We start from the raw sequence: 12,732 nt of genomic DNA on the forward strand, positions 1-12,732 counted from the left end.
AAGAGCAGAGAGCATGAAAAAAAAAAAAGTAATCTTACATGAGAAGCATTGCAAGTGTCTGCTCCTGATAAACAAGTCATTCCTTAAAACAAGCACTGCCACCTGTTTTCTTTAGAGAAAAATCAGAGGCTGGCTTTCAGGAGGTGGCCTCTGCATTTTGTAACACAAACTCAAAGGCATTCGGTCAGTTATTACACAGATAAAGATCAGATCAAGGCAGTGCAAACCAAGATCTATTTAAGGGTTTATATTAACCAACTTGGAAAACAGCTCAACTAATCTGCAGCCAATCATTTGGACCAAGCCTCAGAAAAGCTAAACTAAATACACTGACACATAGTATAGCTTCAAAAGATTTATTTTCAGTCTTCAAAGTAGACTGGTACTGCTCTTACAATTTTTCTCTCTCCATTGCAGTTTTGGTTTTCATGCAAACAGTAGTGAGAATGTTTTTTTAAATAAAAGTGCAGCCTTTGGCAGGAACAATAAGCCTAGTAGAGTTAATCATCTGTATTTTCCTTTAAAATTTATTAAACTGTGATTTTAAAAAGTTAAAAGCTGCCAAGAACATTTAAGAAAAAATGGGGAAGGGCAAAGAGCAAACATCTGGATTCCAGAAGTTGTGTATAGAGCAAGAATCACTGCAATAACCAGAGTGTGGATAGCACAGTCCCAGCTACACCTGGTCCCAGCTCTTACTCTGCATTTACAGCCACTCTTATTTTGCAAGCTTGAGGTCTTATGTATCAGGAAAGTGTGCCCAGTAGTCCCAAGGGACCAAGCTGAAACACATGCAGAGAAGTCTACAAAATCAGAAAGGGCAGCTGCATGAAGAAAGATCCTCATCCTTAGCTGGTCTGGAAGAAACTTGCAGGGCTCAGTTTGGCCAAAGAGCTTCCTTACACTTGAAGCTTCCATTTTCCCCCTAAGCCTTCCTGAGGGGCTGCAAAGGCATAACAGCAGGCTTGTTTCTACACTTGATGGACAGGACAGACAACTACCTGTTCAGAGATTATGCTCCTGGTCTGATCCAAGCAGAGATTTATCAGGAAGAGGACCCTGAATTAGCTTTAATCGTCCTCACTTGCTGGTGTTGGGCTCCCCTCTCCGGGATAGGGTTTCAGTTTGCCCCTTTTTAGTTCAGGGCTGTGACTTATCTTACTGTTTGCCTCTCTTGCTATGGCTGATCAACAAGTCTCAGAGGCCAAGGAAAAAGCAGAGCAAGCCAGAAAGGGGCAGGGGGAAAGACCTAAGGCTAAACGGGTCGGTGGTTTTTCCTCAGCTGAAAAAGAGACTTGGCAGAACTTTTTTCTTTAGCTTCCAAGTACCTCAGTTTTCATGCGGGTTTATCCACCAGGGTTGCCAGACTCCTCCGGTCTGTCAGCCTTTGGTTTATAGCATCCTGTGGAGGGTTCTTGTCTTTGCCTTGTAGCCAGCAGTCAAACAGCTACTACCTGAAGACAATTCCTGCCCATTGCTAACCTAATTTCTGGTAGAAGCCAGCAGGATATTGGCTGCAGGGTTATCTGCAGAGCATGTTCCTGCTGACAGCTTAGGTTTGACCCTGTCCTAAGGCAAACTACAGTGGAAGGGCCTGATAAACGGGCCTCCAGAACAGAAGGGCACCTTGGCCCTAGTCTAAGCACCTGTGATATGCATTTGGTTCAAGGTGAAGCCCAAACAAAAGTCCTCACTGAATTTAGCAGCTAAAGAAATGTTCCCTTACAACATCCTAGCCTCGGCAGCAGACAAGGGTCTTCCAGAAGTAGAGGACCCAGGCACATCAAGGACATCACATGCTGATTGTGCAGAACTTACTCCCAGGGCTGATGGGGACACTGAGATCTGGGACAAGGATCTGAGTAGGGGACACAGGAAAATGATTTTTGTGTTGTTGTTTTGAACAGCTCACTTGGCTCAGCCCCAAGATCTGACTGCAGGATGAACCCAGGGAGCACACAGAAGCCTTTCTGTGCAGTGAGCCATGCCCACTTCCAAGCTTAAAGTCCCTGCTGGCAGACCTCTGGTGTCAGTGCACCTCCCCATGTTCACCCAGCACGCACCTAGGCCACAGAGGTGGGAGCCTGACTTGGGTTTGATCAAGTCAGGAGGGAAAAAAATAGACCAAAGTCAGGAAGCACATGACAGAGCAGAGAAGGCACTTATTTCTTCGCACCAATGCAGCTGCTGTAGGGGGCTCCGCCAGGGAAGCACTCAGTGTCTGGCAGAAAGGCCCTTCAGGAACCTGTTGTGACAAGCACAGCTCTGAATCCGTGAGCTGGGAGGAAAGTAGCTCCTCTTCATGTGAGAAATGCAGGAAGGGCAGAGGAAAGAGTAAGATCAGATTTGTTTGTTTTTTTTTTTTGTCTCACATTACACTTGGTGCTACAGCTTCTAACAAATCAAGTTAGCTAAGGGATGCAGCAGAAAGACCCGAGCTGGGGACTCCAGCTTCCCTTGCCGTTCCTCTAAGGCAGGTTAGTTGAAAACTAGGACTGTCCACAGTAGAGAGTACCAAAGCACAGGTAACCCCTGTTACAGACCAGCAAAGCAAACAGTGCCAATTTCCCAGCCTGCTCTCTTCAAGGGAGGCTGGCTATGTCTCTCTCTGGAGGCGGACCAGAAGGTTTTGGGTTGCTTTCATTGGCTTTTCCTTCAAACATCATAACCCTGCAAAACACAACAGATAATACAGGTTAAAAAAAAAAAGCAGGTGCATCTCCACTCATCACAGGGGGGTGGGATTATCTTATTTGCTGAAAAATAGCATCTGCCTTCTATACAACGGGCATCTGATAATTAACAGAGGATGGAAAGCCAACAGAGGGCAGTGCTGCCAGCTCAGCAGGCAGCTTTGCCTTTCCAGCAGCTTCCAGGAGTGCGTTCCCAGAGCCTCTGCTGGTTTTCCTCTCAGAGCCCAGAGGATTAGCACATTTTATTTAGACAGCCACTTCCGAAATCCCTTGGGCACACACTGCATGCCAAGTGCTCCTGATGCGTCAAAACAAACACCAGCCCTGGCCCACCTTGTGTATAACCATACAGCAGAACATTCGAAAGCCAAACCAAGCAAGCAACGGCAATTACAGCCAGGGAAGAGGGCAGAGACGAGGAGCAAGGCAGCAGCTAGAAGAATCCCAAGCATTCTGCAACCACCAGCACTGTCTTCCTCCCTGAGGACTGCAGCTACGCTGGGAATGCCAGCTGCCACGCCGGATCAAAGGACTGCGCTGCTCTCGGGACGAGTTTTACATTTCTGCTCCTGCTCTAAACAGAGTCCAAGAGACAATGGGGCATCTGTTTGTCAGCAAAAGAAGGGACCCGTCTGTGAAAGCTGCTGCAGCTGCGAGGAAGGATGGATGATAAGGGACAGGCTGCAGGCTCAGCCTGCTTCAGCAAAGAGAGCAGCGAGGGTGTCAGAAGTGTGCGCGCTTGGAAGTGGAGCATCCCAACATGCAGACGGAGCACCCAGTGGGGAAAGGAGAGCTCACCAGCAAGCACGTACCAGCTCAGAGGGAACAAGCTCCAGTATCCTTCCTCCCAACCTGGGAGAAAGCTGGCTGCCTTTCTAAAGCTGCCTTCAGAAAGGGGCAAGCGGGATGGAGAGGAGCAGCTCCTATTCACGGTGGTAACAAACAAAAGCAGGGCCAGCCTCTGTGGCTGTGAAAGGAAAAGCCAGGCTTCAATGGGGCGGAGACGGAGCCAAGAGAACCCACCCCACTACCAGCGGGAGCCAAGCAAGCGTTGGGAAGCCATTTGTTACAGCAGGACTCTCTGAGCCCTGTCAAGAGGGCAGAGGCGGCCGTGGGAGGCGAGCGCTGGCAGCCAGTAACACAAAACCTTTCCCAGCACACACCAGCTGTTTCAGGCACGTCTCCTCTCCGCGTACTGCCCATCTGTCCAAAACGGGGCAGGGAGGAGCATCCTGTGGGCAATAGGAACCAGCACTGCTGGGGTTTGCAGGACCGCCATTCACTGCTCAAGTCCTGCCTCCCCCGGTGCGAGGGTCCTCCTGTCCCCTCCAGGCCCAGGGCACACGCACAGCTCCGCCTCCACCAAGCAGGGCAGCCGCTGCCTTCCAGCTCCCCCAGCACACCGCTGGCTTCCAGCCTCTCCCCCGTCCCCTCCCAAGGGCACTCACAGCTTCAGGACAGCGGAGCGCTTGCCAAGCATCACGTTGACGAAGTCCTGGTAGGAGATGGTCTCGCTAACCCCGCCGGTCACCTCAGAGATCATCTTCTTCAGTTCCAGGTGGGTCTTCGGAGCCCCCATCTTCTCCATCATCCTTTTGACAGACATCAGATCTGCAAGAGCAAGGCACTGGTGCTGCGGCAAGGTGACCACGCTGAGCCCAGACCAACCCTGGGGGCACAAGGCTGGAGTTCCCAACTCAGACCCTCACCTGTGGACCCCCCCAAGGCTGATGGCACGAAGCTGCCAGCTGAAAGCAGAGAGAAGCCTCCAGCACAGCCCACTGCTGCACTGGCAGCGAGGAGCATCGCTTCCTATTTGTGCAGCTCAAGAATAAAAGCACCACACACTGCAGAAAAGGGGCAACTCCCAAAGTGATCCAAAGACACGCAGGGACACTGCTGCTGAGCTCAGAGAACGGTGCCAAGAATCACAAGGACGAGGAAGGGGGGGAAAACAATACCGGGGTTAAAGCTGGAGACAAACAGGCTCTGGGAGCAGGCGCCCCTGCCCATCGCCACAGGCCATTTCCTTCCATTGCTCTCACCGTGCCGCCAGGACCTGCGGCCCCTTCCCTCCCGGAAAGGCTTTGCAGCCCGGAGCCAGGCTCCTCCAGCTCCCCATGGGTTCAATTTCAGCTCAAGGGCTGGTGGAGGAGGGGAGCAAGGCAAGAGCCTCCTGCAAGGGCACAGCATGCAAGTGCCTGCACTTAGGTGTCTGCTCCAGGCCTGGAGAAACCTGCCTTTACCTAACTGGTGCTTTCCAGCCCCAAAGCAGGGCCATTCTGCTGGGCCAGACTCACACCCAGTTCCCATTTTTCCCTCTGATCCCTTCCCACCAAAGGGAAGAGCTTCACTGCACTGGAATTGCTTGGGGTTTTACACAGCTTCTGCCTCACGCCAGGCAGAACTCGGGGTAGTGCGAGCCCTGCAGCTCCCCCGCTCTGGAAATGCTGAGGGTTGGAAAAAGGTGGCCCTGGTGGAGAGACAGAAGAAAGCATTTGGAACAGAAAGCAGCAGAGAGTCAGGAGGAGAACAGGACTGAGAAGAGCTTGGATCCTGAAGCAGGTGAGGAGAGACTGAGAAAGTTGAGGGGCAGGGGCTGGAGCGCGAGGAAGCCCCTGGCTGGGGATCAGGAGCCCAGCAAGGCCAGACCCAGGAGCAGTTTTCCTCCTCAGCAGTGCAAGTACAGAGGGGAGCAGCAGACAGCAGCAGACACCATCTCAGCAGGCAGTCACCCCTCCAGCCCAGTAACAGCCTCCCCACATCACTCACCGATCTCGCCTTGGTTGTTCAGGTCAAACTCCATGTACTTCTCTGGAAGAGACACAGAAACAAGTTAGCAGGTCAGAGCTGCTCCAGCGGGGAGACAGAGCAGGGGGCACGCGGGGCTTTGGAGCACTGCCTGATCGGAGCAGGAAAACAGGAGGTTTGGGGATACGATTGATACCCTGCAGAACGCAAACAGCTCAGGGGGAGACAGTCTCAAGACCTGGTTTTAACACCCCTGTCTCAAGTCCAGGGCTCCACAGTTAAGTGCTCTTTAATTGTGGCCGCTTTTCAGTTGAGCTGAAAGAAAACACTGGCATGAGAACAAGTTATCAGCTAGCCACGAGTAGTGTTAAAAGGCTTCCAGCCAGAAAAACAAAGCTCTGGAACAGCCTCCCAGAAGGAGTAGCAAGAAAAGCAAAACCCTGAGCACTCCCAAGACAAAGCTTGATCGGATTAGGAGGGGGATTAAGTGACGTAGTTGCCTGCAATAGCAAGGGACAAACTCTGCAGTCCTCCCAGCACCGTGCTGTGCTCCCGGAGCAAGACCTGCCAGCAGAGATGCTCAGGGACCACGTCGAGAGGGTGAGGCCAAGAACACGGCTGGGAGCAGTTACACTGGAGCAGGCTGCTTGCCCTTCCAACCTGGTGTCAAAGCTCTCCAAACCAGGCGACTCCAGCATCCTCAGAGAAAGGCAGAACCAGCTCAGGCAGCCTGGGCAGCGTCGCAGGAGGAAAGCCGGCACGCCGTGACAGACAGAGCACTGCTCTGAGCCAGGAAATCAGGATTTTAGTCCTGGGCAGCTTCTGATCTTTCAGAGGCACACCTGTGCTTCCTACCCCCCCCCCCTCGCTGTTCCCCATTTAGAACATAAGCTCTTCAGGCAAGGATTTGCCTGTCTTACAGACCATGCGGCTCCTTGTGCCACAGGGGGGCCCCCACCTTAACCTCAATTCTGCTAAATGGAGAGAGCAAGATGCCTGCTGCCACCATCCATCCATGCACAGCTGGAGAAATCTCCACTTGCCCTGCAGTTAGCACTCAATCCCCACAAGAGCCTCAAAGGGCTCAAATTAAGTGAGAGCTCCCAGGCTGCAACTTCCCCCAAAGGGAAAAGAGCCCTTTGCCCCGGGAACACCAGCAAGCAGACAAGCGTGAACTGAGAAGTGGCAGGCTAATTTAGGGAGCCGAAGGGAAGAAGGGGTGTTTCACACATCAGAGCGTGCCCCAGGACTTGCGCGTCTGAAGGAAGGAGCTGGGTGAGCTGAAGTGAAGGGCAGCCACGGACAGGAGGCGGAGGAGCTGGCGTGACTTTACCTGGGTCTCAGCTGTGGATTGCTGTCAGGAGCTCAACAGCACAGGCCTACAGGAGTACCAGGCACAGACCAAAGCTGTGCTTGCTCCAGGCAGGCACAAGGCTCCCCCTTGAGCATTAAGCAACCCTCCCTAGGTGAAACTGGGGCTGTCACGCATCTGCTTAGGGGCCCGAAGTGATGCTGGATGCCCCCCACGCTCTGCCCCGCCGTAACGACCTTGTGCAAATGAACCGCCACCTCCCCAGGCAGGGGTCAGGAGCCCCAGCACGCGCCCGGGGACACACACCCTGCTCTGCAGCGCCTGTGCCCGGCACGTTTTCCTTTCTTCTCAGCTGAAAGCTGAGCCAGGAGCGTGGAGAACAGAGGCAGCTTTACATCGCCGTGCGCTGAGCCTCGGCTCACACGCCCGCCTTTCCCTCCCATCCCAGCTGCAGGGATTTGGTGGGGCAAAGCCATGCCCGGTCCCTCCCCTCACAACTGCGTTTACACAAGCACGGAGCGCACAGGGGCTCCCAGGGCTCCCGCTGGGGAGGGCGGCAGAGAAGAAACACTCCCCCCATCATCACACAATGAGCCGATTGTCGGAGGAGCCCGGAGGAGGCGTTGGAGAGCGGGACAGGCCACGGAGGCAAGCTCACGAGGCAGCAGGAGGAGATGCCAGGGGCTCTTGTTACAGGGAATTCTGCGCCTGTGACCCCACGGCTGCAATGTTTGAAGAGCCCCAGTTGTGATGGGAAAATAATGCAGGGCTGCAGCCAAAAGTCAAAGCCACACAAAAAGTCAACAGAAAAAAGGATGGGGGAGCACAGGAGGCTCCTCCGCTCCTAGCAGGGTAAAGGAGCGCTAAACCCCAGCCAGCTTCCTCCATGCTGCATTGCAAAGCCAAAATTCACAGGGAAATAGCAGGCAACGCCTGAAATGGAAGCAGGGTCAGGCTTTATTTGGCTAGAGCCAGGCTGAGGACAAACCTTGAGGGCACCGTGACGCAGAAGGCATGCGTTCTCAGAGGCCGTGGGGGAAACGACTGCCTTCAGCCACTGCTCGGATAGAAACTGGCTGCACCCAGAGCAGCCCTGCTAAATCCTGTCCTTTAACTACTCTGGGGACAAGCTCTAAACCCCAAAACCAGGCTTTTGAGCTGTTTCTCTATCCCCTAGCCAACGAATGACCCAAACCTAAGCCCCCAGTCTGCCTACACATTGGAGCTAGACCTGCTTCGGGCAGGACTAGAGACGTTCGTGCTGCTGGCTCTGGTACTGAGGGGCTTGGGAAGGACCAGGGCAGGCTGCAGAAAATTCTGGAGAGAAAAGAGCCTCAGCTCCTTCAGGAAGGATTCGAGACCCCTGCTCTGTGGGAAGAGGTCCTCCTACTCACTGAAAAAAGTCCAGCTTCTGCATTGTGCATTATACCAGCCAGCTTGTCTAGGTACTGAGACAGAAACTTGCCTCCTTCGCTGCTCCCGGGGGCTCTGCCCACGCAGCAGGTTTTGCAGCAATAGCAGCCTCCAGGCAGGATGTCTGCATGCTGACACGTCCCTGCCCTGCAAGAGGGGGAAGCACAAAGGCTCAGGTGGGAAAACCACCCCTGGGGAGTTTCATCGAGTTCCACAAGCAAGGGAAAGGTTTCCATCTCAGCTCAGTCCCGTATGACTTATTCAGCAGAAAACTTCAGGCTGGTAAGACGTAAGTGCTGAGGGAAATAACATGTTCAGAGCAAACGGGCTGACCGACCACCAGCTCTCACCTTTGAACACCGCCAGCTTCTCCTCCAGGTCTTCTTCATCACTGAACTTCGGGTCACAGAGAAATTCCTAAAACAGTGAAAGTATCCCCAAGGTTAAAGAAAGGAAACAGCGTTACCCAGAAGACCTACACAAATCCCAGAGGGCCATATCTGTGCCTCTGCGCCAGGAGGCTTAAAATGGGTCAAACCCCACCACGCCTCAACAACTGCGTGACACCCCCCGACACCCCTTCTTGCTCACCCAAGGCCTCAGCCCCCCAATCTCTGCTCAAGCACACGCAGCACATGGGCCAGGCACCCATTCCCAGCAAGGACTCCTATTCCTTGCAAAAAGCACTCGTTTCAGAGACTTTAAACTCTCAAGTGAACTCTGAGGGCTGGCAAATAGAGCAGGCAAAGGCTGCAGAACGTCACGCACCCAGGAGAGGACGGGTATTTTGTATTTTGAGGGAAGGGACAGAGGGCTCCCTCTTTCTCAGACTGTCTGTCCATTTCTCCCATCGCTTTGCTCAGGCTGGAGAGGAAATCCCCGGTCAGTTCTGGTCGCTTCTCCCTAGCCCCACCTCAAAATCCATCAGGTACCCAACAAGAACAGAGCTTGCAGAGCCAGCCTCGCCGCTGTGCCCTGCCAGCAGCACCCCTGGAGCCAGCAGCAGCAGGTTTGGGTCCTGCCCCTGCCCTCCCACACCGCCCGGCCCCAGCCAGCCCCGCGCAGTGTAATGCCTCGATCTGTGTTCAGCAACAACACCGCATTCTTCAGCACAGAAATCATTAACATCTGCACAGCTCAGGCACTGCTTGTCCGGCATAAAAACCCCTCCAGGGGCTGAGGCTACTTCCTACTCTGTGCGTTTGTTTCTTCATCAGCTATTTGTGCTCACAAAGGCAGGATGGGGTCCCCATGAGACGAGGATCTCCGGCACTGGTAGTACTGGGACAGCACCACTTGCTGTTAACAAGACCACCCCCAGCCCATCCTTCAGGCAAACCCTTTCTGTGCAGCCAACCTGAGGTCGGTAGGAAGCCCACCTGGGCAGAAGTGTCTGTCAGTCCCAAACGCCAAATGGGAGACCAGAGACCCCTCAACTAAACTGGGGTGACACAGGCTTCCCTCATCACCATGGGCACCAACTCAAGCTGAGAGCCGTGGGGAAAAGCAATGTTCCCAGTTCCTTCTTTCACCCTCCTCAGAGAGCTCGCTTTCCTTTATCTCAGCTCTTTCTACCCAGGGGTATCATGTGCCAGCCCCGCACAAAGGCACAATTCGGCTTTGAGGCCGGGGCTCAGCCAGCAGCAGAAGTCACCAGAGAGCAGAGTCGTGTTACCTACCGCCACTGCGAAAGGCACTTGCCAAATCTCGCTGAGAACCAGAGCTGAGCCTGAGCATCTCCTGGCCACCAGGTCACAGCCTTGTTCCTGCCCCACAGAAGCAGCGGAGAGCTGCAGGACAGGGGACGGGAGAGCAGAAGGGAAGGCTGCACCACGCGGGATGGCTGGGGGACACGTGCCTGGGGTCTGGCAGCATGGTGCAGAGCAGGAGGGGTGACACCGGGCACACGCCCAGCACCCAGACCCCTTGCATCTCACCCACAGGGGAGCTGCAGCTGCTCCGCACTGAAGGAAGCGGCAGGGGGACGAATTTCAAAGGCATTCCACCCTCGGCATTGTATGCGAGCTGCCCCGTGGCTGCGATAAGGCCAGCGCTCACAATAGCGCGTAGGAATTCGGTCCCCAGGGCCTGTGACTCAGTCACTGCCCAAGCGGCCGAAGGTCCTCCCAGAGCCCTTTGCTAACGCTCCCATTTTAAGGGGCTTGTTCTATAATAAGAACTGCTCAAAAATAAGCCCCGGCCTCTCCCCTGCTTCTGCTCTTTCTTGGAGAGAGACTTTTCCAGGCCAACAAATGCAGCTACACGATTCCCAGCTACCTGTAAAACAACCTGAACAAAACCTGTAAAACAAATCCTTGCCCCCCTAAAGGGCTCCAGCTGCCAGGCCAGGCTCTGGTCAGGCTGTTGAGGTGCCCGAGGGCAGCTGCCCAGCCTGCAGAGGCTACGAAGTGGCTGAGGGATGTTCGTGCCCGCCTGCTTCTTGCGCCCAGGGCACCTGCTCTCCTGCAGGCTGAGCTCCCTGCAGCCCCGTGCATTAGAGGGTAAAGCCAGGTTGAAACTAATCTGTGCTGGATTACGCTTGCCACCTTGATGCACGAGGCAGAGCAATGTGATCACCATTCCCCAGGAAGGGGGGAATGGCCAAGAGGGGTTCCCAGAGGAGAGCTTCAGGCTGGAAATGAAAATGCAATACTGGGCTCAGCTGTCTTTCAGCAGCATGTGTGCACTCTGGACATTTCCTGCCAAACACCCTCATCCCACAGAGCTCAGGGGTAGAAAGCCGCCAGGAAATCAGGGCTGGGAAGGAGCTGGATGTTGGGATGAGACAACAAGATTACACCCGATCGGAATGTGGACTGTGGGATTAGTTTTTACTAGGAGCATTTTATTAGTTTGCAGTCCAGGGGCTGGTCAGGGCTTAGGAAACCCCCCTCCCAGGCTCCAGGCATGCTGTCAGCCCAAGTCCGTGCAGCAGCTCGGTGTCAGAGGGAGGTTGGAGCCGTTCCACCCCATGGCTGCTCCCAGCAAGCCCCCAGTGCTGCACAGAGCGAGCAAAGTGCAGCAGCGTGGGGTTCACTGCAGAAGGATCCCGTGTCTGCCCTGTGCTGGGCTGAAGACAGCTCTGCAGCAGCAGGTACAGCACACCCCATTCCTCCCAACCCCAGGGGAAGGTGTCCCCTATAGGGACGCTTCAGGCCCACTCACCCCCCTCTGTGGGGCACTGTCTCACCTGCTTCAAGCAGCCTGTTTGAAAGGCCCCTTTTTAGCCAAGTGCTCCCGTTCTACAGCAGCACCTCCTGGTTTCTAATCACCTAATTCCCTCCCCAGTGACCTACATAGCCTCCACCTCAGCTGTCTCACCCTGCTGGGAGGCACATACCAACACTTTTCACTGCCCCATTAACACAAGGGCAAGGAGCCCACCGCCTCCTCAGGGCTCCTGTCTTGCGTGCCTCTGATTTCTCCCCCTGGAACACCAAGAGGCCACCAGCTGTATCACCAACAGCCCACCAGACCCACCAAGAAGTGACCCTAAAAGTCCCATAATCGGTAGTTTTGAGGTTAAGACCTTCTTTTCACCCCCAGAACCGCACTTGGCCAGGAGGGACGCCAACAGAGCTGCCTCCACGAGCCGCGCCAAGCCAGGGACGGGGCGAGCCCCCAGCTGCAGGCTGGATGTGCACCAGGGGCAGGCAGCCCGGAGCGCTTTGCTCTGAGCCAGGAGTCACCGTTTCCTTGCTCAAGGCTGTGGGACGCCCGACAGCCCCGTGTTCACCTAGCCCCGTTACGGTGAAAGACCAGAGGAAGTCTGGAGTCGGCTCCTCGGAGCAGCTGAAGCCCCTTGCTCTCAGGAGGGGAACTCGAGGCACTGGACGTGACGGAGAGGAGGTCGAAGCCCGCTGGGAGAACAAGGGCGCCCATTCTTTCTGGAGCGCCTTCCCCAGGGGAATTCCACAGCACCCAGCCCCACAGCACCCACGGGCACACGGAGCTGCCCGGGCAGTGCTGTGTGGAGCTGGAGGAGCAGGCAGAGGGGACGTAGACCCCCAGATCCCCCAGGCACAGGGGATCCAACCCCCCCAGGCCCCCCAACACCTCCCTCACCCCACACCCAACACCCCCCCGAGCGGGGGGACACCTACCACGAACTGAGCGGCCACCCCACTCACACACCCTCACCCTCCTCTCCCTCGCCCAGCGGGCTCAGCCCCACCACCGCTCACCCCAAACCCTTCCCACCTTGTTGATCTCCTCCAGCCGCCCGTCCTGAGGGGCCCGCCTCAGCCCCCCGCCGCTCGGCCGGCGCGGAGCCGCCATCTCGCGGAGCCGCCCCGCGCCCGCCGCCGCCTTAAGTAGGGCCGGGCCGGGCCCCCGCCCCCGCCGTTAACCCGTTCCCCGCAGCCACCCCCCGGGGGCCGCCTCAGGCCTTTTCCCCCTCGGGGAGGCGAGCCCGGTTCCCCGGGGGGGGGGTCGCCGTGGTGTCGGGGAGCTGCGGGTGTACACGGCGAGCTGGGAAAGGAGCCGACGGCTGCGGCCCCGACGGGCGGGACGTGGCCTGGGGGCTGCCGGGGGGCTGCTCCTCAGCGGTCCCGGGGGGGGTGG

At 55.8% G+C, this 12,732-nt stretch overlaps 1 protein-coding gene across 1 annotated transcript; it reads right to left on the reverse strand.

Moving 5' to 3' along the window:
• Window positions 1–342: 342 nt before the first annotated feature.
• On the reverse strand, window positions 343–12,521 carry AIF1L (allograft inflammatory factor 1 like). The gene is made up of 5 exons (XM_048055752.2): window positions 12,370–12,521; window positions 8,520–8,586; window positions 5,466–5,507; window positions 4,142–4,304; window positions 343–2,670 (listed from the first exon to the last, which is right to left on the reverse strand). The coding sequence occupies exons 1-5, from the start codon at window positions 12,445–12,447 to the stop codon at window positions 2,583–2,585; spliced, it is 438 nt and encodes a 145-aa protein (XP_047911709.1). The 5' UTR covers window positions 12,448–12,521; the 3' UTR covers window positions 343–2,582.
• Between the last annotated feature and the right edge of the window lie 211 nt (window positions 12,522–12,732).

Source organism: Anser cygnoides, chromosome 20, assembly GCF_040182565.1.
Source record: "Anser cygnoides isolate HZ-2024a breed goose chromosome 20, Taihu_goose_T2T_genome, whole genome shotgun sequence".
Classification (NCBI taxonomy): domain Eukaryota; kingdom Metazoa; phylum Chordata; class Aves; order Anseriformes; family Anatidae; genus Anser; species Anser cygnoides.